At 43.9% G+C, this 26279-nt stretch overlaps 1 protein-coding gene and 1 long non-coding RNA gene across 8 annotated transcripts in view; both read left to right on the forward strand.

Annotated features, from left to right (window-relative positions):
• Positions 1 to 200: 200 nt before the first annotated feature.
• MAPK6 (mitogen-activated protein kinase 6) overlaps positions 201 to 26279 on the forward strand; it is a 30955-nt gene continuing 4876 nt past the window's right edge. Inside the window, exons 1-6 of one of the 7 annotated variants that reach the window (XM_087941909.1) lie at positions 13915 to 14129; positions 15322 to 15615; positions 18363 to 18455; positions 20542 to 21768; positions 23682 to 23826; positions 25188 to 25352. In XM_087941909.1, the coding sequence (XP_087798035.1) occupies positions 21214 to 21768; positions 23682 to 23826; positions 25188 to 25352 (865 nt within the window). In that variant the 5' untranslated portion in view covers positions 13915 to 14129; positions 15322 to 15615; positions 18363 to 18455; positions 20542 to 21213. Of the gene's footprint in view, positions 391 to 13914; positions 14130 to 15321; positions 15620 to 18362; positions 18456 to 18585; positions 18754 to 20541; positions 21769 to 23681; positions 23827 to 25187; positions 25353 to 26279 lie in introns of those variants that run through there. The other 6 variants (XM_087941907.1, XM_087941908.1, XM_026709932.2 and 3 more) reach the window with 6 other exon arrangements.
• The window catches only part of LOC148124731 (uncharacterized), a 116100-nt gene continuing 105446 nt past the window's right edge, over positions 15626 to 26279 (forward strand). The window contains exon 1 of the long non-coding RNA XR_015745156.1: positions 15626 to 17591. This is a non-coding gene — a long non-coding RNA (uncharacterized LOC148124731). The remainder of the gene's footprint in view (positions 17592 to 26279) is intronic.

A 26279-nucleotide genomic window follows, 5' to 3' on the forward strand; every position in this document is an offset into this window, starting at 1 on the left:
CATCAGAAGCCATGAGTCTCTTTTAAAAGCTGTGATTCCTCCACCTCCATTTCTGCTGCCTTCCAGGATTGGATCCGCTGGGACTAATAAGTGGGCGTTTCTAGGGGAGGCAGACATAGGCACAAACGGATTGCCCACCTCTTCTCATTTAAATATTACAATGAATTCTGCTGATATAGAACCAGCCATCTATTTCACCCCTTGAACTTTCCTGTCCCTCTCTCTCTCTCTCTCTAGATCGGTTATTTTTGATCAACCATCTTCTGGCTGACCTTTTCCTATGCTCTGTGGGGAGATTGGGTCTTAAAAATTTCAATCTGGGTCCATTTATTTGCAAAATTTAAGACCCAACCATGGGATCCCAGCAAGTCCTAGCCATTTCCAAGAAGGGTAAGTAAATCTCCTTGGTTTTCTGTCCTGCTCGAGCCCCAACTGGACTAAAGAGAAAGAAAATATGCTGGATTTATAGCTATGCGTTGCCAGAGATGAAATATACACTTGCGTCATCGTAGCAGATGCTGAATCTCCAGGTATCATAATGAATGCTATTTTAAAAGAACTGAAGGAGGAAGGGAGACTTATGATCAGGAAGTCTCACGCTTGTTTTCTGCCCAGGGGCTCATTCGGGTTGGATCCCTCCAAGGACTGATCCTTCCAGTTTCTTGTGGTCCTTTATCCTCAAAATAAAACCTGAAAGGGACAGTCCTAAGTTAGGTCAGTCTTCTTCACAGTTAAACACCCTTGTTTGCTTTCAAAGCCACTATTTAAAAATAGAGGGAAAGAGAAAAAAAACACCCCATTTTAGGCTATGCCAACTCTTAGCTAGTGGAAGTTGTCCCCCTGCCATTATTAATGGGGGAGGTAAAAGGAAGCTTGTTTTCCTCCAGATATGATGTGAAGGCTTTTGTTTGCGAGATATAATGAGAAAAAGGACTCTCTGGTTACAATCCAAACCCTGTTTGTTCCAGTGTCACACAGATGCCTTGTGATAGATAACTTTGAAGGCAATATTACAGATGACAGTACAATCCGCGTTGGTGCCTTGAAAAGCTTCCAGAGGACAAAATTGTGGAGTAAAATAGCTGGTCTTTTTATTTGCAAGCTTTTTTTGTGTTTTTTTTTTTTTTTGGTTTTTGGTTTTCTTCTGTTAAGTGGTATTTAGTCTCGCCTCCTTGTGAAAGCAGTAAATGGCCTTTTGCTGAAAATGGACTTAAATACCTCTTGGACTTTATGGGGATGTAATGTCCTCTGGACAGCTTTCCCTGCACGTTAAAGAGCAATTGGGTTGATTGGCTTTGCTCCTTTGTGCTGCAGCTGGCTTGGTTAAACGCAGGCTAAGCTGTAAAGCAGGGGTCTGCAAACTTGACGGTTTTAAGACTTGTGGACTTCAACTCCCAGAATTCCTCCTGCAGTCAGGTTAGCTCGGGAATTCTGGGAGTTGAAGTCCACAAGTCTTAAATTTGCCAAGTTTGAAGACCCTTGCTATAAAACATGGTTCATAAGCCGCAAGGTCTGGGGTTATGTCACCTGCTAAGCCAATGCTTAGTGCAGTGCAACGTCAAAAGTTCTAAGCAAAGTTGTTTTCTTCTTCTTCTCCTTCTCCTTCTCCTTCTTCTCCTTCTCCTTCTTCTTCTTCCTCTTCTTCTTCTCCTCCTCCTCTTCTCCACCTCCTCCTCCTCTTCCTCCTCCTTCTCCTCTTCTCCACCTCCTCCTCCTTCCTCCTTTTCTTCTCCTCCTCTTCTCCTCCTCCTCCTTCTTCTTCCTCTTCTTCTTCTGCTCCTCCTCCACCACCACCTGCTCCTCCTCTTCCCCTTCTCCTCCTCCTTATCATCATCATCATCATCATCATCCTCTTGATTTTTCTCTTGGTGCCTCCATGCCTTCCTTCAATTCGGCATCGCTCTCAAACTTACATAAGCCACATTTTATTCCTACAAAGGCTATGTTGTCCTCATCCCCACCTCCACCATCATCCCCAAAATGAGAGACTGAAACCTCTCTAATAAGCGATGCTCTCCACTGAACAGGCACCATGTCAAAAAGGGAAAAGTAGCCCTTCCTACGAACCCAGTTGCTACAGTGCACCAATTGATTCAACCTCAATAGTGTCCCTCTGGTTTGTCTTTTGTTGATGGCTCTTTGCAGGTATTCTGCTGTTCAACAGGGAAATTTATTCCTGGCACAGTAGGGCATGAAGTCCAATGACTTCTCTTCTTCAACCATAGCCAGCTTCGTGCTGCAGAAAACATGAATGCAATCAGCCCAACCTCTCTCGATCTTGCCACCTCCGACAAGTAATAGCTGAATATTCTCCAGATCCCAGGAGATTAGTTATATTAAACGATAACCACTAAATGTTACCACCTCGAATTTGTGTACTGCACCGTTAAAAAAAAAAAACAACTTGAGTGCTTATATCAGACGATCATTATCAGATTAAAACTCACTCTAAGCTAGTACAAAGATCAGGATGATGTCTCAATGATTTCTTGGTATCTTATGACTTTTCTCATTGGTTTGAGAGAGGCAAAACATCAAGCCTTGAATTATTTTAATACTCTCTGTCTCCCCTTCTGCATTTCCTAAAAATATGCAGGGAAATGTTTACAGGAATTCTCCGTTTCTCATTTTCAATGCTCATATCTGAAGCCCAAATCAAATTATCCTTTACAACGGAATGAGGGGCCCAGAGACAGCAGAACAGTCTGTACTTTCCTTGCGTGCAGAAAATTAATACCTGAAGCGATACAGACAGACACAGGGAAGCAATGTCAATGAATAAAGATTATCAAGATGGTCCATTGTGATAAAACCATAAAAAAAATCATATAAAGATGTAAACAAAAGCATTTGAGGGGTGGGGGGGAGAAATATCCTTGGCTTCCTGATGCACTATGATCATCACACAGATGAAACCTGTGGTGCAGCTATTGCAAATTTATGATAAGCTGCAGTTAGGACTTTGGTCAGTGCAAAAATAAATCCAGTATCAGGCACCTGAAGGGTTTCAGGTCAACATCCAAACTTTGCCTTTGGAGTTGATGGCAACATAAACCAAAGCTGGGTTATAAAATCAGAGATGGGACATCCGATTCCATGCAGGTTCATTTAAATTAAGCTGTCATAAAGGTTGACATGTGATATGGTAGCACACTAGGAATATAGACCTTCATTTCTTTGGAATTTGCAGAAGGAATGAGAGAGTCTACTTCTTGCACCCAGAAAGTGGCCAACACAATCCAGGAAAAGGCATGTTCCAAAGGTGGTCCCCCCACCTCAAAAAAAAGTAATTGGACTTCCTTGGTTTTTCTTTGAAAATGTTTCACTTTTCATCCAAGAAGTGATGAAACGTCATGGATGAGAAGTGAAATGTTTTCAAAGGAAAGAAAAAAACCAAGAAAGCCCAGTTGCCTTTTGGAAAAAGCATGACCTGGATGATGGAGAATCTCCATAGACATAGGAACAGGCATGGTCAGTTCTCCAGAGAAGAAGGGTCAAAGGACACAAGGGGGTGAGAAATACGTGGAACAGTGGAAAAATGAGGACATTCTAGATCAGAAGTCCGCAAACTCTTCAACTCTTCAAGAAGTTGCAGGTTGTTCATCAACCCTCAAGCATTTATTATATGAACATAATTTAATAATATACCTTAACAATTAGTAATATGAATAATAATTACAACACATGGGCCTTAGATAGGCCCATGAACCCTTGGGGATCAATATTGACCGCTCTGAAAACCGAGATTCTGGATTTATTGTGCCTTCTGTCCTTAACACTATTTTCTAAAAAGAGAAGGTGTATCTCAGAGGGGAATGGGTTTAACAGAATAATAGAGTTGGAAGGGACCTTGGAGGTCTTTTAGTCCAACCCCCTGTTTAGGCAGGAAACCCAACACCATTTCAGACCAATCTCTTCTTAAAACATCCAGTGTTGGAGCATTCATAACTTCTGGAGGCAGGTTGTTCCACTGATTAATTATTCTGTTAGAAAAAATTTCCTTAGTTCTAGGTTTGCTTCCTGCTTGATTAGTTCCCATCCATTGTTTCTTATACTGCCTTCAGGTGCTTTGGAAGTTTACCATCTCTGACAACATAATATGCTACTACTTATACTAATATAAATATAACTCCTTTGAAAAGTTTAACTTCTGGGGGTTTCGTGGGCAAATTCATACAGGTTTCTTGGCATCTATACAGAAGTGGTTTTCTGTTGCCTTCATCCAGGATGACAACAAAGCTGACTGATTGCTTCTGTTTCAAAGAGTCCAGACTGTCTCAAATGCCATAGCACAAGCTGATCTTTAAAGCTGGCACTAATTTAACTCAGAATCAGATCACCTTGGACAACTGATCTCCACCATCTGCGGTGGAATATTGGTTTTGCACAGTCTTAACAATTCGATTTGAGTTTCCTGGTTTCACTTTAAGCATCTCTTCTTCTATTCACAGATCCACAGCTGAAATTTCCTCCAGGGCTTCCTGTAGGCTGGTTTACGGGTATTGTTAACTTCTGTAAGAAATACTTAAAAGGGTAATTGATGCCTGGTAACTAAATCTATTGGTGCCTTTTCTTTCTGCTTTAAAAAGCCTCTACATTTCCAAACAGCAATTGGGGAGGAACGAAGGTGATTACCTAATAAAGCACCGACATCTGTCTCCATAAATGGAATGCTTGCATTGCAGGTTTTGTATGAATCTTTCCTTGAGGCTCTGAAATCCAGTTTCTAGAGGATTTTGAAATGGGCCTTTGGCCTGAAAACTCCAGCAATTCCCTTCTTAAGCCATAACTTCACGACAATGAATTTTATCTGAGTAATTCAAGCCAGCGGTAATTAAACTGCAGTTAATGGTACATCTTTTACCTAGAAGGAAGCCTGTTTCTTTCCCAATAACGTGAGACAGATATTGCTGCCATAAAACTCCAGGTAAGGGATTGGATTTTGTTGCAGTTAAATATCTTTAGTACGAGACATAATAACTCTCTCTTCCTCCCCGTGTTTTAATATCAAGCTCAGGTGGGCTACCATAAATTTCTCCTGAGCACAGTTGCAAATAGCGGGAACGCTGAAAACGGAATACTTCAGGGTAAGGAAGAATGACAGCAAGGTGGCTTGCCTGTGAATGTTGAATCTACCTCGGAGAAAAGATGTAGTAGTGATGAGAAGACTGAGCAAAGAAATTATTTTCACAGCGTTGAGCTTTCTTGTATCTGGTAAGGTAGGTGAGCCTTCACAGGTTGTCTGGAGCCTCAAATAAGAGAGACAGGAGCCATCCAGGTAGTCTTTGATTTAGAAGCATAATTAGGAACAGAACTTATGTGGCTAAGCAAGCTGTGAATTGTGCTCGATTTTATGACTTTTTTGTCACAGTTGTTAAGTGAATCTGGCTTCCCTCGTTGACTCTGCTTGTTGGTAACTGGCTGGGCAGGTTGCAAATGGCAGGAAATTAAACAGCATTTGGGAGATAATTTGCTTGTTGTAGTACGGTTGTTGCCAAAACTTATCCTTATACAAATGTTCACAGGAGAAGAAATGTAACATGTTTCTTCCTCTGGAAACGGTTTATATGTTGTTACCAATAATATGTCATAACTCTCTGGTTGGGTCTGGATTTTCTTCATTGTGACCTTGGGTTTCAATCTAATTTTGAGTGAAAAGAAATGACACTGCAGCTCACATGGTTGAATCTGCTATGAATCCCTGTATGCAACCTGTTTTGCTAGTTGGCCAACGTGGTTGCACCATGAGAAGGAAGAATTGCTGAAGATTAATAAGATCATCCGGAATATGTTTACTCTGAAGTAATTGACACCCAAGTCAAATGAAACATGCTTCATAAAAACCAAATGTTTGGATTGCGTCTTGAGAAGAGAATTAAGTCATAACCTGGTAGGTTTAATTTCACGCTACGTGCAAAATGTACGAGAAGAAATGTGTCCACGGTGGATGCTTCTACATCCTCTCTACATACTTCTACATCCTCTCTGATTTTGGACACACACACACACACTTAAACAACCACAACACTCTTAATTGTTCTTGGCAACTTATCCAAATATGGTAAGTGAGCCCCCTCCATTCAGAAAAACCTACTAGACAACCTGATTATGGCCCTTGTGTTTGAAGGGGGAGGAATGATTGGATCGTGTTTTTCTTTACTTGTGAAGAAGTTCAACAATGTGCGGACCTGAAACAGGATAGCAAATTCCTGCCAGAAATGTTTCCACTATAGACGTCAGGGAATTCCAAATGCAAGGCCCTAGTTTTTTTAATCTGAATGACCTCGGATTCTTGCAAAGTGGGTTTCTTAGGCAGCGATGGAACATACAATAGTATCAACGCGACACGTAATTGCAAAATCTCCAAGCAAACAATCTTCTCAGTTTCAGTGGACATTTGAGAAACCATGATAATGGGCAAATGTAGGAAGAGTAACAAGTAGGGCTGGATTGAGGCTTTTTCTTCTTCTTCTTACCAATTCTTAAGTCAATCTGATGAAAAGAATTTAGCTTTAGAAGTGTCTCCCAGGGAAAAAAAAGAATTGGGAGGAAATTCTCATGGGTGGAGAACATGTTGTTCTTGTCCTTCCCTAGTGACCAACTGACCAGAGGGAATGCATAAGTAGTCTGAAAACTCCGGTGATGGATTAATGTACTGGTCAAATTAAGGCCACGGTGTGAATTCAGTGGTGCTGGAGAAGAAGATCTCGAATGTTCTTGGACTGAAGGGAGATCCGATCAGTTCAACCCCAACTGTCCTTTGGAAGGACAGATCCTGAAGCTGAAGCTCTGTGGCCACCAGTGGTGGGATTCAAAAAATGTTACTACCGGTTCTGTGGGTGTAGGAAGGATACTGTAAAATCTCCCACCCCACTAATCTGTTTTCCAGCTCCGTTCACCTGCGCAGGGCAACCAAAGAAGACCCAGCCCATCAGCTGTGGGCGTGGCTTGGTGTGCGTGGTGTTCTGTGGGCATGGCTTGGCTTGGTGGGCGTGGCAGGAGAAGGTTACTGCAAAATCCATTCCCTTCCCACCCAATTTACCTGCTTTCCAGCTCCGTTCTCCTGTGCAGGGCAACAAAAGAAGGCCCAGCCAACCAGCTGGGACTCGGGAGGCGGAGAATAGATGGGGGGCAGGGCCAGTCAGAGGTGGTATTTACCGGTTCTCCAAAACAGTTGAAAATTTCTGCTACCGATTCTCCAGAACTGGTCAGAACCTGCTGAATACCACCTCTGGGTGGCCACCAAATGAGAAGAGAGGACTCATTGGAAAACACGCTTAGGTTTGGAAAGATGGAAGGCAAACGGAGATGGAGACAGCGGAGGAGGAGATGGCCAGATAGTGTCATCGGCGCAATGAACATGAATTTAGGCAAACTCTGGAAGATAGTGGAGGGCAGGAGGGCTGTGGTCCATGGAGTCATGAAGAGTCAGACATGACTTAGCGACTGAGCAACAAGAAATGAATCCAGTCTCAGTAATTCCACTACCTCAATTTCAACCCCAGCCTGTCTCGGAGTACACTACTAGTTGTTGGTTGCTACATGAGAGCTATTGTGCTTTCATTCTACTTATCACATTCCTTCTGCATGGTTGTTTCCTTCTTTGGAAGGCACAGCCGGTTGAGTCCTTATTTTGTAACTGTACTCGATTGACTAAGCTTCATTGGCGGAGTTTCTACATCCCACAAAGCTGTAAGTCAACCAGCCGCATGATTAGTTTTGTGCGAGCCTAATAAAAGGTTTGGGTCGAAAGCATCCCAGTTCTAACATATCCTAGTTCTACTAGGCCTGAGGGTGAGTTTCTACATACTCTGAGATGAGAGTAACCCTATTCAACACATTAGGACTAAAGTTATAAGGGGAAACGTAATGGTCGCGAGAGTTGTACAACAGTGGAAGGATGTATCCATGAAGGTGGTTCTCCATCTCTGGAAGTTTTAATTGGCGAAGGATTGAACCAGCTTATCCTTCCAAACGTACAGTTCTGGGAGACTACAGATGTATTCTCTACTTAGGATTGTAGGCAGGGGTGGGATGCAAAAATCCCAGCAACCGGTTCGCTGCCCAGTTGCTGGGTGGGCATGGCCATGGTGGGTGGGGTCTACCAGAACTTCCTGTTTCCGGCTTCTGGTGGGCCTCCAGAACCCAGGGGGCTTTCGGACCCTTGGGAGGGTGAAAACAGCCTCCCCTGGGTCTCTGGGAGAGTGAAAACAGCCTCCCCAGGCTCGGGGGCCCTCTGGAAGCCGGAAACAAACCTGTTTCCAGACTTCCAGAAGGCCCAGTTTTCCCCCTCCCAGAGCCTCTGAATGGACCCTGCACTTACCTCCATCGATAATGGACTGCGTGGAGACTCCTGGGAGGGGAGGGGTGGGAGGAGAGGGGCCAGCTGGTCCGTTGAAATACTGGTTCGATGAGCCAGCTGTAACTTTAACATCCGGTTCGCATGAACCGGTGCGAACCAGTAGAATTCCACCCCTTGTTGTTGCTTTTCAGAGAGAAAAGCAGTTCGTGTTGGATAAAGCCATGTGGCAAGGTCTTGTACGAGAAGACCTTGCAATGTTTACTGTGAGCCACAGAAGATGGAGCAACGATACGGGCAAAATAGAGTAGGTCCAGATGGGTACAGCAAATGAGTTGAGGAGAAGCTGTTTTTTTCCCGCTTCTTATACCACCTTTCATTCTACTTTAGGGTTGTGCAAAAGGTAGACCTTGTGTTGTTGTGCAGAAAGTGCCATACTCAGGAAATGTTGACAGGCTGGGAGAGCCAGGAGGTGAACAGGGTTAATGGAGCATCAGGGTCAACAAGTGTGTACCGTGGGAGAGATGGAAAACATGAGTCACTTGGAAAAAAACTTGAGTAAAAGCTACGGGTTGTACAGGAAAAGTCAGTCACTAAACTCATTGGCTTCCATTCTAAGTGTCCCTTAAATCAGGGGTCCCCAAACTTGGCAACTTGAAGACATGTGGACGTCAATTCCTAAGTCTTAAAGTTGTCAAGTTTGGAGACCTCCGCCTTAAATCAGTGGAATAATCACCACACACACACACACACCCAAAAAAATCTGCTTTGAGACCAACACTTTTGGACTTTCCACATTGTACTTCTAAGTAGCTGTAACTATTAAATACTATCAAATCTTTGACATCTGTTTGGTCTAAAGGCTAAGGCATCAGTTTAGCAAACAGGAAATGAATTCTAGTTCCATCTTAGCCATGAAAGCTGGCTGGGTGTCCTTGGGCCATTCACCAGGTGACTGAGAGTTCTAGTCTGGCCACAGGCATGAAAGACAGCTGGGTGGTTTTAGGCCAGTCGGTCACTCTCGTCAATTCACTTCACAAGGTTATTGTTGTGGGGAAAATAATAGGAGGAAAGAGCGTTAAAGAGGTTCACTGCCTTGAGCTATTTATAAAAACAATAAAGGCAGGATCAATTTTTTTTTAAAAAAAAAATTCAGGCTCATTCCACTTGTCTTTGCCTTCGGCCCATCCCTCTTTAAATTAAATATAGCCTATAGATTTCTGTTATGCATTGCTGGAAACTTTGGAATTTTCCTAATCTAATTCAACAGGGGTTTTGTGGAAAATATGTACGCACCTCTGACAACCTGATCATCTTTATCGCCCTATCCTTTTCTTTACCTGTTAACTTTCTGCAACAGCTTTGAACTGTGATCTTCACTTGAGCTAAGGTGATGACGGTTAAGAAACAGGGGTTTTTTTTTTCCTGCAGAGCTGATTCAGTGCCTCAATTTGCAAGAAAATCAGAGAGAGAGAGTCGCAAAAACTGTTCATACTTGAGAGATACCAAGTTTAAAGTCAATTCGGTTCAAAATGTTGAGCCAACTGATTGATTGATTGATCGATTGATTGATACACATGGACCAGCCCTGACTTCTTTTATGATAAAACGGTTTGCCTTTCTATTGGTTGGCTTCTAATTTCCTTTCTTCCAGATTATCCCTGATGGGGTGACTTCAGCTGTTGTGAGTAAACAGGACGACCCACTGCAATATTTTTCAAACATTGTTTGCAACTCTAAGATGTGTGGACTTCAACTCTCAGAATTCCTTACTCAATTCTGGGAGTTGAAGTCCATATGTTTAAAGTTGGTAATGGTTGAAAAACATTGCCCTGAACTTTATCTTTTTTTTTTATTTGGTGTGATTTTAATGTGTTGTATAATGCCTTTCTTATATCCTATCATAAACCATGTTTGTGACAATGTAATTTGTGGACACAGCCAACTGCGGTTTAATTAACCAACCAAGGTGAGAAAACCCTAGTTTAACACAAGCTGTGTATGCGACCTCTGAAATTCATCCAGGATTCCATGGTCCGAAGTTTAGCCATCAAGGATGGGGTAAGATGACTTTCTTTGTGATTGGTTAAAGTTGTGAAATCTCTTGCTCTGTCTTGTCCCTTCCTTCATGTGGTTCTAAAAATATCGAGGGAGATCTTTTTGTGCCAATTTAGTTTGGGCCTTGCCAGCTATTGGATTGTTTCATTTCTGTTCCCTGACCCGGGGCTTTGATTTTAATGGATTGGAACTGTCATTGGTTGTAAAGTCTGCATTCGCTGTTCTTGATTTGATTTTTCCAAAAAGCATTATGACCATCCTTGATTAGGTAACAGATGTTTAGCACAATAATAACAATAAGGTTTGTTATTGGTAGGAATAGGCTCAGCCCCTAACTTTGCACGCTGTCTTTCTATCAACCCGCTGTCATAAAAATCTGATAACAGAAAGAATTCCAGATGATTAGACATTACTTTCATGCAGCCAATTTGTTAAATAGCCAGATATACTATCTTAAAAGTCATCCAAACCCACCCATTTTAATCTTCCAGGCCCCAAATTATACCTTAAAAACACATCTGGAATTTTCCAAAAGGAATGCATCTGATAGGCTTAAATATGCTGTAAAGAGTAATATATTTTATTAAGTTGGGGCTTCGTAGTTATGTATTTTGCTGTGAACTGTAAACCATCCCTTTGGACTACTGGGATTTATTTCATAAACCATCATTAAAAACACCCATGGCTTAACCCAATGCTGCGTTCACTGCTTGCACTTAGCCAAATTGTGGTTATGTTTCTTAATCACTTTCATGCTATCAAGTCATTGTCAGCTCTTCACAATCAAATAGTTAGATCTTCTCCACAATTGTCCTTCCGTTCTTCCATCAATATAACTCATTGCTATGGCAACTGAGTCCATACGGCATTGCTACTGGTCATCTTCTCTTTCCTTCCAACTTTCCCAACATTAGAGCCTTATCCAGAGAACTAGGTCCTTCCATAATATGCAGGAAAATATGATATGGTCATGAGTAAGAACTCTGGATTGATTTGTTTGAAGATCCATTGGTTTGTTTTCTTGGCTATTCATGTATTCTCGAGTCTTTTCCAACACTAAAAGCTCAAAGCCATCCGTGCTCTTCTTATCTTTCTTCTTCAAAATTCTACTTTCACTTTCATACAGTATCACAGAGAGAACACCAGGGCTTGCCAAATGTTTATGGAGATTCCCAATCATCCAGATCATGCTTGTCCCAAGCAGCTGGACGTTTTTTTAAATTTAATTTATTTTTTTAAAGTTTCATTGAAGACGTTTCGCTTCTCATCCAAGAAGCATTTTCAGAACTGAACAGATCTCAAGAAGCTTCCTGGGAGTGGAATGTCTTCAAGGAAAAACAACAAGTCCAGTTGCCTTTTGAAAAAGGAACTTTCGGGACACGGCTTAACAAATTCTGATCTTTGCAATAAAGGCACATCGTGGCATCTGAGTATCATTTCCAAGGTCTTCACAGCTGTTTTATAAAGTGCTGGTCTTGACTGCTTCTCCCTGCACTGTTGATGGCTGATCCTAAAAGGCAGGAGATACCTACCACTGTTGGTTTTAAGGTGGGTTGTTCTAGCTGCGGCCATTAGTTTAGCCTTCTTTATATTTAATGTGGTGGTTATATTTAGGTTTGGCTTAATAGGTGACACAGGGTTATTTGGTTACATAATACGACCCCACATCGTTCTGTTATGAAGTCCTACTCTTGTTTGGGAGCAGGGGATGGTTAGAAGAGGTAAAAACTCATAAATGCCCTGTTTTGGCAGTTAGTATCAGCAAGTTCATCACCCCAGGGAGGTAGGGAGCTGTTTTTCTACCTCATCTGGCAACTGTTCTGTTTCAGCCTGGAGTTTTTCCAGCTCAGTCAAAATAGTTCATGTTTAATAAAACAGTTAAACTTTGCACTTGCACGCAAAGCATGTCCTGTCCTTCCAAATGACTGTTTTCCTCCTCTATGAGTGACACAGCACAATCATGGAATTACACAAAAAGCTGAATTAAACAGTGTAAAAGATTGCACTGCCCCCATTTTACATCTGAGTTCTCAAGAGGTGTCATTTGGAACAAACAGATGTATCAGGGAGAGGAAGAAAAGCAGAATAAAAGGAAAGAAATAAAACCGAGGAAGATACCTGCTGTTTTTTCAGATGTGAGGGTTTATTTTAAAAGATTTGTTTAGATTCCAGCCCTATTTGCGCTAACCCCAGTAAGCCTGGCTAAATGCAGCCGGTTTTTGAGTCACCAGGCAACAGCAGGGTAGGATTATGAATGGCAAAGGTGCAGTGGAGATGAGAGCTTCACCCCGCAATCCTAAACTTGTTTACGCAGAAATAAATGCCACCCTGGCAGCCAGGTGCACTGATTTGCTGCACCACCCAAGGAATTGAAGTTACCAACCAGTCCAGAAGTCTAATAAATAAGGAAACCTAAGCGAAACCTGTCGTCCAGTTTTCTCCAAGATAGATAGATAGATAGATAGGTCCAGGTGGGTCAGGCAGGCAGGCAGGCGGCCAGTTTTCTCCAAGATAGATAGATAGATAGATGACAGAGATAGATAGATAGATAGATAGATAGATAGATAGATAGATAGATAGATAGATAGATAGATGGGTAGGTAGGTGGGTAGGTAGGTAGATAGGTAGGTAGGTAGGTAGGTAGGTAGGTAGGTAGGCAGGTAGGCAGGCAGGCAGGCAGGCAGGCAGGCAGGCAGGCAGGCACAGAGAGAGAGAGATGATAGGTAGAAGATGGATGGATGATAGATGATATAGACAGATTAGATAGACTGACATAGAAGATATAGATAGATGATAGATGGAGAGATAGATAAGAGAGAATAATAGACAGATACATCAAGATATACAAATACATATACTTAAAATACATATAGCCCTATCTATGGGTATCTTCTACATTTATGAAAGTATTAGAAAAGTATGTTGGATAGAGAAATGTGCACATAGACAAATCCTGATATGTGGTTGTTTGTTGCAGGATGCTTTATGGAGTATTTATGTATAGAATGTGTGTCCATACACATATGTGTACATTTCTGTGCGTTATGGGCTATTTTATCTTATTGAATTATATATATTACATGCACACGTGCTTGTGTGTCACAGGGCACTTTATATACACGCACATATACACCAATACATATACCTATAATATACACATACCTGTACAATACATATCTATATACACATACATACAAATTATATATGTGTGCGTGTGTATATATATATATATATACATACACGTATCCGTGTTTATTTTAGGCTATTTTAACATTGCTCGTTAATGCCTTCTCTTGCTCTCCGGACGCGCTACGCATGCGCGAGCGCTCGGCTCCCCCCCCTTTTTTTTTGCCTCCCCTCCCCTCCCCCTCAACCTCGCGCTCCCTTTTCGACCCGCCTCGCGCCCAACCGCCACGTCGCGCGCGCGGGCCCGGAGGGGGGCGGCGCGAAGGTGTGGGGGGTGGGGAGGGAAAGAAAAGCGGGGCGGGGCCTCCTTCCCTTTTCCTCCGAGTGGGGGCGGTTGGGCGTTCCCTTCCCTTGGCCCCGCCTCCCCTTTCTCTCGCCCTCTCCGCCGGGTTAGATGGCCGGAGCCGCCGAGGGAGACGCCGCGCCGCTTCCGCCGAGCAGAGCCTTGGCGCGGGTCGGGGGCCCGGCAGCTGCTGAACCGGCGGCGGTGGAAGCGGAGGCGGCGGCGGCGGCGACGTGAGCGGCGTGGCGCGGGGCCCGTCCTCCTTTCCTCCTGCTCTTCGTCCTCATGAGCCTGGGCAGCCCCGTGAGTCGAGTCGAGCCGAGTCGAGCCGAGGCGGGCGGGCGGCGTGTGGGCGTCGCGGCGGGCGGGCGCCTTCCCTGCCTCCCTCCTTTCCCTGCTGCCGCCGCCGCCGCCGCCGCCGCCGCCGCTTGCACAAAGGCGCTTTGTTCTCGCGCGCCCCGCCGGGCCCGAGGCGCCGGGAAGACCGGCCGAGCCAGCCTTCCGCAGTGCGGCGAAGACGGGCGGGCGGGGACGGCTCTGCCCGGGGTCCTGGAAGACGACGGACCCTCCCGGGCACGACTCCCTTGGGCGGGGGTGGGGTGGGGGGCCGTCCCGCCAGGGGTCTAACCCGCACTCCCCTTTGGCGGCGTGGTCGGAGCCGCTTTCCCACGACCCGGTGGGGGGGGAGAGAGGGGGAGAGGGAAACCCGGGTTGGCTGCTTCGCGATCGTGTGAACGCGGTGTGTGTGGTTTTTTTTGTGGGGGGGGGAAGGGCTGCGATTCCGGGAACGCGCTCTGACGCCACGTGTTGGCCTCCCGAATCCTCTCCCAAAACAGGGAAAGGTGGTCGTGGGGACAGAGGGCGAGGGGTTCAAAGTAGTGGTGGGGGGGAAATTTGGGGCTGTCTTTGGGGACCCCCTCCCCAACTCAAAGGAAGGGCCTTTTGCTGGCGGCCCACAACTGGTTCTTGGCCCAAAGTGGCCATCAAAGCCCCGGATCAGCCTGGAAGGGACCTTCCCCCCCTCCTTAAGATCTGGGGCTGAGCCATTGGAGGGGAAGGGGCTTCCAAGAGAGGCTTTGGGGGGAAAGCCACAGTTTCCCCCCCCCCCCTAGAAAAAGCTCCAGCTTCCAAGTGGTTTGTTTGCTACCAGGTGGACAAGCCAATCCATACATTCAATTCAGTAAATAAAAGTGGGGTCTCCTTACCTCTTTGGAAAGGCAGATGTTGGCATCAGGGTGGCAGATGTGACACATCCCTGGCAAAAGTTTCTGGTGGTTCCTGCCCCCCCCAACCCACCCACCCACCCACCCCTTCCCTCCCTGGCCAGCCAAGACTGCGGCATTGGCAGCTTCGCCACCCCCTCACTTTGCCTTCCGGGACAGACTTCACTCATTGCTGGGCCTCCTCGGCCGCAGCAGCTGCCCGGTGGGAGGATCTGTGTCAAGTTACGGAGGGGATCCAGTGATGGTGGTCCTCTTTTTATTTTTATTTAAAGTCGCTGCTCATTAGATCTCTCTTCCCTCCTGGATGTTTGCTGGCCTTGCCCTTTGCAGATTAAAATTAAAAACAACAACAACAAACCTTCGCCTATTGCGTCCTTAGACCTGATGGGATTATAGGATCCGCCTTGGTTCAAAAGGTAGTTGGGTTTTGAAAAGGACTCCTCCTCTCGCAACCCTCCCAATTCGAGAGCCTACCCTGCTAAGAGAGGGGTGGTCTTTGCTCTGGGTATAACCCTTTCAGAAGACCATTTGCACCTGGCCAGGAGGGAGAAGCAGCTTACACCTGGGTGAGTGGTGTTGGGCTCCTGAGAAAGGGTGGATAGATAACTGAATATTTGAATTCGTCTTAAGAAAGTGCTCTTTGTTGGGTCTTTAATTCAAACAATCCTAGTCTTACATAGCCCCTCTGCACAGGGTACAAACCAAGAGGGGTCTTAGATCCTTCTAAACTCTAATGTCAACTCAAGATTCTCTCTAGAAGGAAACCCTGTTCTTACATTTATGACCATCTTTACAGAGTAGCTGTCATTCTTGGTTAGCACTCTCTCCAGAGACCCAGTGGGATTTATCCATGGCTGGGATGTTTGAATAAATAAATGAATAAGTTGGTTGTTCTAAAAGGGCCATTCATTCATTTGGAAAGATCGGCACAGTTAAGAAGAGTACGTCGTTTTAAGCTGGTGTTTGTTTCCTGGTGTGACCGCCTGGATTAGTCTGCAGTTTTCTTGGTGTTGTTTTTCCGAATTGGTTTGCCATTGTCTCCTTCATAGGACAGAGAGAAAGTGACTGGCCCAAAGTCACCCAGCTAGCTTCATGCCCAAGGCAGGACTAGAACTCACAGCTTTCCCAGTTTCAAACCTGGTACCTTTACTACTACATCAGACTGGTCCCAGTTAAGTAGGAAAGCTGAACTGGGACAGTTTGGGGTAACCCAGCCTCTTAGGCTAGGTGGACTAATAATTCATAATAAAGGTGGCTTAGTTAGTGTCTATTTCTTAGCTTGGAATCTTCTGCTGGATCTGTGGTTTAGCAAGCTGTGTGAACACAGTACTTTCTCAAGACTAAAATCAGTCTCAGCTCAGGTTTATATCACCCCCAAGAAATTCTAACTGAAATGTATATTCATTTCTAGAGTAGCCTACCCACACAGCAGAAAAAAAAAATCCATTTAGTTGTAGTTTCTGTTATACGCTGCTACCCTTTTGTACTTTTTTGTGTATGGCCGGCCTCGCTTTCTGAAGTAGCGGGAAACATGTCCCAGCTATTCACAATTTATAAAGTAAAAGTTTATTTGGAAGCAAATCAGGCCAAGATCAAACCCGTATCTCTTTTCTTCAAGAGCTTGGAAATCCGAGTTTTGATGGGATGCATACTCTTTGGTTTACAATGGGAAAAATTAAGTATTAAAATTAAGCTTTTAATCAGTGGGAAGCATGGGTAAATTAACAATAGCTTGGCCTTCAGAATGTGTGGGGACTAAGTGGGAGGTTGAGAAAGGCTGCAGTTTCAGGAGTCCTTACAATGACTCACTGCCTACAGCTTGCAACGTGGCTGGTATATTTTTTTAAAAAAATCCACATAAGCACCCTCACCGTGTTACATATATGGGGCTTTTTTTTTTATCAGGTTGTATAACAGCTTTTTTCTTACCAATTCCTTCCAGAATTGGTTTCTTCCTTCCAGAAAGACTTGGCCTGATTATCTAATAAGTTTTATGGAAAGCTAACGCTGGGAGCTTTTTTTCCCTCCCTTCTAAATTTCCTAAATAAATAAGCCCTAATGCAGGCAGTCCTCAACTTAGGACCAACAATTTCTGTTTGAAGTGGGACATTTCGTTAAGTGCGTCTTGCCCCCATTTTACGACCTTTCTGTTCAGGGAATCCCTGCAGTGGATAAGTGAGTCACCCGGTTGTTAAGTGAAGCTGGCATTCCCGTTGGATATGGTTGTCAGAAAGGGAATCCTGTGGTCTTGGGACCACAGTAGCGGTCATAAGTATGAGCCAGTTGCCAAGCCTCTGGGTTTTAATCCCGCGACCTTGGGGGACACTAGGAAGGTCCGTAACTCTGGAAAAAACGGCCGCGAGTCACTTTTTTTCAGGGCTGTTGTAACTTTGAACAGCCACTAAATGAACTGTTGTAAGTGAAGGACTACCTCTATTCCCCAGCCTGCCTTCCCTACAGGGCAGTGTTTGGAAATGGTCAGCTGCAGGTAATCTTTCCCAGCAAAGGTGGGCAGGAAAATTAAGGTCAGTTTGGAAGGACCGTATTGTAAAACATGGTGAACTCTTTAAAGCTGTGTGTGTGTGTGTGTGTGTGTGTGCGTGCTTTGTGCCTGGCATGGAAATCTGTATTTAGATCAAAAATAAAGCTGCACAACAACACCATGGACGTAGCTAGTTCTCTAGTAGAATGGGTGTATGTTGGAGCTGCCAATAAATAAAAAAAAATGACTTATTGACTCCACCAGGGATGGGCAACTAGGCCTATGACTTATGGACTTCAACTCCCAGAATTCCTGAGTCAGCACAGGAATTCTGGGAGTCGAAGTCCACGGGTCATAAAGTTATCATAGTTGCTTCACTCACCCACCCACCCACTTCCCAGCTACACTTTTAAAACAGCAGAACTGAAAACGAAGGACTATAAATACTGTAAAACTTTGTATGCGTTTGTGTGTGTGTGTGTGTGTGTGTGTGAGAGAGAGAGAGAGAGAGAGAGAGAGAGATCCATTGTGGCCGCTGCTATAAGTCATAGACATCTTTATGATATTCTTTGTTCTTGAAGGCTTAATTGCGTTGTATCATAACCACAACAACTCCGAGGTTTTGTTGAGGGTCAGTCACGTCTGTGGGTTGAGCAAACAAAGGTTTAAGCCATGAAAAGCCCAACTCACTCGGTTCTCCCCAGCTGACTTGTTTGACTTCAGGCGAGGTAACGCAATTTGTCCTGGCGGCCTTTGGGAGGCTTATTGTAAATGTAAAAGAGGTGAGAAATAGCACAGAGCAAACGTTACTCATGCTTTTTTTTATTTCAGGAGGTTTTGTTCCAGTCAGCTTTAAAGTTGGGTAGGGCTGTTCTTAGAATTGGAGAGTTTTGAAGCCTTGACTCATGATGTCATAAGCTCTGGGTAAGTTTGAGAGTAGCTTCTTCCAGGTAGAAGCGCCAGAAAGCTTTTGGCATTTGTTTGCTTGTGCTTGCTTAATATATTATTGTGGTCAGAGTTTGACTGGTGTGGTGGGAGGGGGAAGAGTTAATGAGCCATATTTATTTAATGGTATTCTTTCTTGCTGTGAAATACGCAGGAGTGACTAACTCAGAAGGAAAGTCCCTGTCGTCTTCAGTTACAAGAAAAATACTTTAAAGCCAGGATTGAGGCGTAGCTAGTAGCCGAACAAACAACCCCCAGTTTTTGCTAGGCCCACTTTGTGAGTAAATACGCATCAAGAACTTGTGGTTCACTGGAAAATAGTTTCAAACAGAAGTTCTGTAAGATGATGAAAATGTGAACTGGGCTGTTTTTTTTTCTCTCTCCTTTGAGTAGACAATCCACATAGTTAGCAATAAAAGGCCGTGTAAACTTGCGCGTTATTTGAAAGGCGTATCTTTTATTTGACTATCAAAGAACATCCTTTACATCTTAACAGTCAGTTATCCGTTCGTCGGACTGTTGGTTCCGTTTTCATGCTGCCAAGTATGGGCTGTTTTATAGAGACAGCTGTTTTTCTGAGACCGATATATTGATATGTTTGTTTTTAAGCTAGTGAGCTATACCCACGCACTCTTTCTCCTGTTCCTTTTCATCTGCTTTGTCTCTGTCTCTCTCTCTCTCGCGCGCGCGCAATAAGCCTTTTCTTCCTGTTAAAAACCTCAGAAACACTCAGTTGGTGCCTGCAGCCAAATATGGGAGCCGGAAGTTCTTGAAGTAAAAAGGGAATAGACGTGAACCAAGATAGCACTGTAATGCAGAGGACCTCAAACTTGGCAACTTTAAGACTTGTGGATTTCAACTCCCAGAATTCCTCCTCCAGTCATGTTAGCTCAGGAATTCTGGGAGTTGAAGTCCACAAGTCTTAAAGCTGCCAAGTTTGGAGACCTCTGCTGTAATGTAACAGAAGACTTTCCAAAATAATGCCATCTCCATAGAAAGTGACTTCATCATCAGGTGAAGTCACAATCTATGAAACTGCACTGTTGGAGAGGAGCCCCTGGAAACCAGAGCTGGTATATAGAGATCCACAAAAGGGTTGCTTTAATTGTACTAGAAGATAGCTTTACGGATTTTTAACATTCCACTCAGTTGAGTATGATCCACTACCGACAATTCTTTTTTACATAACTAAGATCTACATAGAAATAATCGGGGGTTTTGGTCTCCATTACAATATTTCTAGATTTGCTCCCTGCAAAAAAACATCCTGTATTGTGATGACCTTTCTGTTCAATTATATAGTCTCTGTTCTACCCTCCTCTTTTATCTAAAGATCATTATTATTGTATGTATTTCCTGGAATGAGCTAGGCATGCAGAATATCTTGATTTCTAATTCTGTTTTCACCCCAATGCAACACGAATGCTTGTTGATTATGGACGCAGAAGGTCCTATCCAGGACTGATTGGCAAATCGGGCTATTTCAGATTAATTCTTTGTAAAATGGGCTTAATCTTTTGGCTTTTACAACCGTTTCGTCACTTTATTATTATTTTTTAGGAAGTATCCCCTAGTGGGACCATGGTTTTTGTTTTTTGTTTTAAATGAAAGTATTGAACATAGCAACTTGTCTCAAGTAATGAAACGGTTTCTTTAAAGTTTCACCTTTTGGGGGGGAAAGTACAGAGAAGTACAGAATGTTTCCCCAATGGATGGACACTGTGTTCATTTATACAGGCAAGAATTTGTTTTGCCTTTGTGCCTTTTTATAGACGCTCCTATCCATGAAAAGAACATATAATGAGATAGAATCTGCTGGGTTGGAATGAGATCAGTGATGGATCCGGTCTATCCAGCAGATCAAAGGGTTCCTAATGCCTAGTTCTCTCTCTCTCTCTCTCTCTGTGTGTGTGTGTGTGTGTGTGTGTATGATTTAAAAAACAAAACAAGTTTAGTTTGCGGTAAAACCACTATGTAATTTAAATTTTATGCCTGTCTAATGATTTGGGTTGCTTACGCGTGCCTTCTTTTTTCTTCTTCTTCTTTTCTTCTTTTCCTTCTTCAGGTTTTCACAGAATAAGATGGATGGTAGCTTTGATTGTGATTGTGGTGAGCTGGAGCCACCTGATCATTAACTAACAGCATCTTTGGTACCCAAGAAAGAGTCTGCCGCTTCCTCTTAGCGAACTAGACTGTAAAACGGAGACGGGGAAGACCATCCACCCTAGAATGAAGCTGCTCAGGACCAGTCCAACACTGAATGTATCTGCACTGTGAGGAGGATGTTAACGCAAGCCTATTACATGCCTATTTATTCACATTTTTGTTAAGCGTCAATCGGTTTGGCACAGTGGAGTGAAGGGCGCCCCAAGATGCCACTTCGTTCCATTTGATTTTCCCCTGGTGTTTTCTTTCCATGTCTGTGGATGTGTGCTGCACCTTTCTTTGAACTATGAATGCTGCAACCTCTTTCTCTGTGTCTCTCCTCGTTGCCGTGATCTGTAAAGAGTCTTAAGTGCTTATCCCGAAAGCGAGGAAACACCAGGCCTGGCTGGCTGACCATGCAATGAGAGCATCAAGAAGCTGCCCAGCAGTTAAACCGGAGTTCTCCTCTCCTAAGAGACCCTCCCAATCTCTCAGTGGAAGCTTCTCTCTCTCTACTCATAGAAGCGGGAATAGTTTTTAAGAGGGAGGAAACCGGATATAGAAAATTCTTTTTAGAGGGGCGGGGAAAAAAATGGCAGAGAAGTTTGAAAGTCTGATGAACATTCATGGCTTCGATGTAGGTTCTCGGTATATGGACTTAAAACCTCTGGGCTCTGGCGGCAATGGCCTGGTTTTTTCCGCTGTCGATAACGATTGTGACAAGCGAGTGGCCGTCAAGAAGATCATGCTTTCTGACCCTCAGAGCGTCAAGCACGCCCTGCGTGAGATCAAAATTATCCGGAGGCTCGACCACGACAACATTGTCAAAGTGTTTGAAATCCTTGGCCCCAACGGGAGCCAGCTGACGGATGACGTCGGCTCTCTGACAGAACTGAACTGTGTTTACATTGTCCAGGAGTACATGGAGACCGACCTGGCCAACCTGGTGGAGCAAGGGCCCTTACTGGAAGAACACGCCAGGCTCTTCATGTACCAGCTGCTACGCGGTCTCAAATACATTCACTCGGCCAACGTCCTGCATAGAGATCTCAAACCAGCAAACCTGTTTATTAATACTGAAGATTTGGTGCTGAAAATCGGGGACTTTGGCCTGGCACGGATCATGGACCCTCATTATTCTCATAAGGTAAGTGGAAATAAATGGCCGTTCTCCTTTAAAACGGAGGGGACAGTCAGATTTGGAGACCAGTTGATTGGAGGGTATCTCTCTATATATACAAGCGAAAGACCACTCGCGCATCATCACAACATCTCCAGAACCGTCAAGCCTACAAACTTGAAATGTGGCACATCTGTTCCTCTTGGCTCTTAGGTGCTCACTAAGAAAGGATTTTTTGAAATGACCATCAGAGCATTAGTATTTTGTATATTATTAACATGCTCTGATGCTAAGGAGTTCTACTCCCCCTCCCCACCTGAAAAGAAATCTGCTCCAAATGCAAAACACAAGCAGAGGAGAAGAGTTTCAGTTTTACTTTCACAGCAGCAATCAGCTTTAGTATAGAGCAGTTGAGCTAAGCCACGCCCAGGCTCCTTGCTGTCTTCTTGCTCACACAAGAAATTCTGTTTCAGTTTCCAAACAGACCTCAACTCTCTCCTGTACTGACAGGACACTAGCCAGATGAATACCGTTGGATGCTAGTAGGCAGAGGCAGATTTTTTTTCCCCCTTATTTTCCTCCCCAAAAACTAAGCCCGACCATATAATTTCGTAGCGAAGCATGAGTATAGAGCTAGTGCTTAATATCTAGTCACATCCTCCATACGTTAAGCGCTTCCACCCTTTGAGCGTTTTGAATCTTGCTAAGACCACACAAGAACCTTAGCGAGGTTCTGTACCCTTTAATAAAAGCGATGTCTAAAATCTTGTTCTTCGGTCAGCCCTGTTTAACTCCTTTATCTTAGAATGGCTATATATGTACCATCTCTTTCTTGGACAGTCTGGTATCTACGGCATTTGTTGGAGATGTTTTTAATCACTGGTGCAAAAACCAGCCATGAATTCTAACACTTGGGGAGGTGTTGAGGAAGGCAGCCCTTGATAGTCTTAGAAAAGACAGCTTCAGTTCTGATGTTTGATTGATTTATGAATCTTGCACCACAAGGGCTGTCTAATAGTCTCTGTTCCCCTTACAGAACAAACAACGTTAAGCTTTAAAGGTCTAGCTGGAATCATTATCTATAAAAGCACCATAAAACCGATCCCTCCACCAGCAGGAAATATAGTGGCATTTTGGAGTTTGACTGTAGACTTTGATATTCCTGAAGACCTGTCATGTAGGTTCCTCAAGGCCAGGGATTGTCTCCTGTCTGTTGTAAAATGAAATAATTGGTTCTCAGTTATATATTTGTCATTCCTAAACAGGCTAAAAGCATTTGAGATGTCTAGGGATACAGCTCTCTTGATTCAATGTATACAACAGTAAAGTTTAAAATGTCCCTAATGGATCCTACATAGGTTTTTGTGCAGATACAAGAAGTAACCTGAAAGGCTTTCGTGAAAAGCAGATTTTATTATCTTGCCCGCATAGATCATCATCATTAGAATTTTTATCCTGCCTTTTTTAATGCATAACTTAAGAGAACAAACATCCGTAATGCTCTCACTTCCTACCTTCCCACTTCAACAACTCTGATGTTAAATTAACCAAGTCTCGTTTTCATGCCTAAGGAGGCCTGTTTTCTGGTGCCAGGCCCTTCACCAAAACACCAAACTAGCTCTCGTGGTTACCTAAACAAAAGCGCAACATTAGTTTACAAAAACTGTTAAAAACTTTGGTTGATTGTGCAAATATTTCATGGCGTAAGGAGGCTCTTCCACAGAATGCCTAAAAACCGCTCTGGCAGCCACAATGACCCTGTGAACACAGGCTAAACCAGGTCAGAATAGAGGCTCGGTATTGGGGTGGACTTAGGCCCATTTGATTTAAGACTCTCAAATGCTTGTGGCGCCACCGCAGAATAAATTGCACGAAGATCTCGAAGGAGGGCCGAACGGATGTGGGACAAATCCAAAGCAAACTCCCCCTCTCTCTTCCAGGGCCATCTTTCTGAAGGACTAGTAACTAAATGGTACAGATCACCTCGCCTCTTGCTGTCGCCCAACAACTACACGAAAGCCATTGATATGTGGGCTGCAGGTTGCATCTTTGCTGAAATGCTGACAGGCAAAACTCTCTTCGCAGGTTGGTAAACGCAAGCAGGTACAATCCTGCCGCTTAAAAACATGCAGCGACGGATGACACGGGTGCCCCTTTTTGCCAAGAGGTGGGTGTGGGTAGCAACATCCAGGCTAAGGGAGGGTCCCAGGGGGGCAGCGGTCTCTGCTGAAGGCGGCACGATAAGAAATCCCTGGATACTGTCATATTTACTTAGCATTTACTTAGCTGTATTCAGAGTGGATTTGATTTAAATCAAGTCCATTTAAATCACTGGTGAAAAGGCTTGATTTAAATCAACTCAATTTAAATCCTAATCTTCAAAGAGCAACTGTCACCTCCGTCCCTCATTGGCTCCTCTTCTCACCCGCTGTTGACTCACTGACAGTCTCAATATTGCAGAAGATACAGCCTCATGCTGCAGAATTAAGTTCCATTTCATGCCGAATAAACTAAATTATGAATGCATCTTAAATAGAAAACTATCTTTAGATAGATTTTTTTTACCCCAAAAGCAGTTCATTAAAATAAGTTTGATAAAAATAAAAAAAATCCAATTTAAATCAAATTGGTTTAAATTAAAATCCTTTTTTTTATTTTTAATCATCTATTTTTATCCACTCTGAATGCATTGCTCGTCCGTCTCTCAACAGAGTGTAGCTGTCGTGCCCCTGTTGGAATCTGACTCAGAGGGGGAGAGGGAGGCGGAGCAGCTGACAGGGAACGGGAGTGTGGCTCCATTGGCTGGGGAAGAAACTGTGGAAGGGCAAAGGTCAGCTGGGCAGAGCAGGGGAGAGGCAGAGCAAGGAAGAGGGAATTCGGAGGAAGACCAAGGCCCACACCTTCATCTTAGGGCACGCAGGGAGGAACAGCGAAGGGAGCAATGTGGGTTGCGTGGCTTACAGGGAGGAAAGGGCCCTGATTCCCTTCATTAGCTGTAGCTGGGAACACAGTGTTTAAAAAGGGAGGCTGCACACAGCAAAGTTGTTGGGAGCAAATTGTGAATTTATCTGGTACTGTCGAGGCTTATCTGGGTTCCTGGCATCTTCCCAACTGTGTTTTGCTGGCCTTTCAAGTTTGGAATTCCTTCTCCTGCCCTGTCAAGTTAATTGCTGCAGCGCGGTTTGTGTGGATTTTTATTTACAGTTTGTATGTACTTCGTTTTCTGACTGAATTTCCTCCACTTCAAGACTGTTCTTGGAAGAGTTTTTTTTCTCCAGCCGAAGGTAACCTGGACATTGGGGGCAAAGTTGGAGGCATTACAAGGACACTTCTTGCTTATTTGACTGTGTTGCCTTTGGACCACGCCCCTTTGGGTCATCACAGCAACCTTGAATTAGAATATTCTCAAACGCAGCTGACATTTTGCTTCTTGTCTGCTTCTCTAGGTGCCCATGAACTTGAACAGATGCAGCTGATTTTGGAATCTATTCCCGTTGTACATGAGGAAGACCGTCAGGAACTTCTTAATGTAATCCCAGTTTACATTAAAAACGACATGACTGAGCCACACAAACCTTTAACTCAGTTACTCCCAGGCGTCAGCCCCGAAGGTAACGCAGCTCTGTCTGTCTCTCTCTCTTTTTGTCTTCCTCACTCCTCCTCGCTTACACGTTAGGCTTTGAGCGTGTGGTCAGGATGACTTTGATTGTTGTGGTGCCCAGTGTACAAGGCCCTCTAAAACAAAGAACAAACCTCTGGGCATACGATGTACCCGCTCTTTATCCAGTTCTGGAACATCCTGGAGCCAAATGTATGTATGCATCTATTATTCTCCTGGTGCTGTTAACTCAAAAGAGTTACAACAGAAATTCAGCACTCTGCGTGGAGGGAATTGACTTGTTCTCTATAAAGGGCTGTAACATTTGCATCACAATGGGCTTTGCGTGATGAAAGAACAAACCTCCCAATATATGCCTGCTTTTTCAACACATCCTAGATTACTCATCTGTGGCTTAAAAAAGAAAGGCAGCTTTTGCAAGTGTTTCTGCCCGGCTACTGCAGGTGATATTTTAATGGGGAAGGCTACTGATTGAACAGGTATTTCATATATCAATTTATAGGCTACAGTGTTCAGGAACCCGTCTGATATTTTAAGCCTACAACTGTCCGTTTAGTTTGTTGCCAGTCCCCTATTATCCATGCATTTTGTTTTCTGTTGTTCCATCGTATTACTAGTTATAGCAATGAGAGACGTAGCCACACAGATGCTTACACAAACGCCACAATAGAGAAGGTGTCCTACGTCAGAAGGAAAAGGAAAAAAGAAAAGAAACCACTTGTTTGCATTACGTTTTCATCATTAAATCTGTGGTAGCACAGTGGGTTAGAATGCATAAGTATTGCAGGCTAATTCAGCTTGCTGCCAGCAGTTTGATTCTGACTGGCTCGAGGTTGACTCACCCTTCTATCCTTCTGAGGCCGATAAAATGAGGACCTAGATTGTTGGGGGCAATAGGCTGACTCTGTAAACTGCTTAG

Source organism: Pseudonaja textilis, chromosome 13 (assembly GCF_049901715.1).
Source record: "Pseudonaja textilis isolate UNSWEBS1 chromosome 13, rPseTex1.2, whole genome shotgun sequence".
Taxonomy (NCBI): domain Eukaryota; kingdom Metazoa; phylum Chordata; class Lepidosauria; order Squamata; family Elapidae; genus Pseudonaja; species Pseudonaja textilis.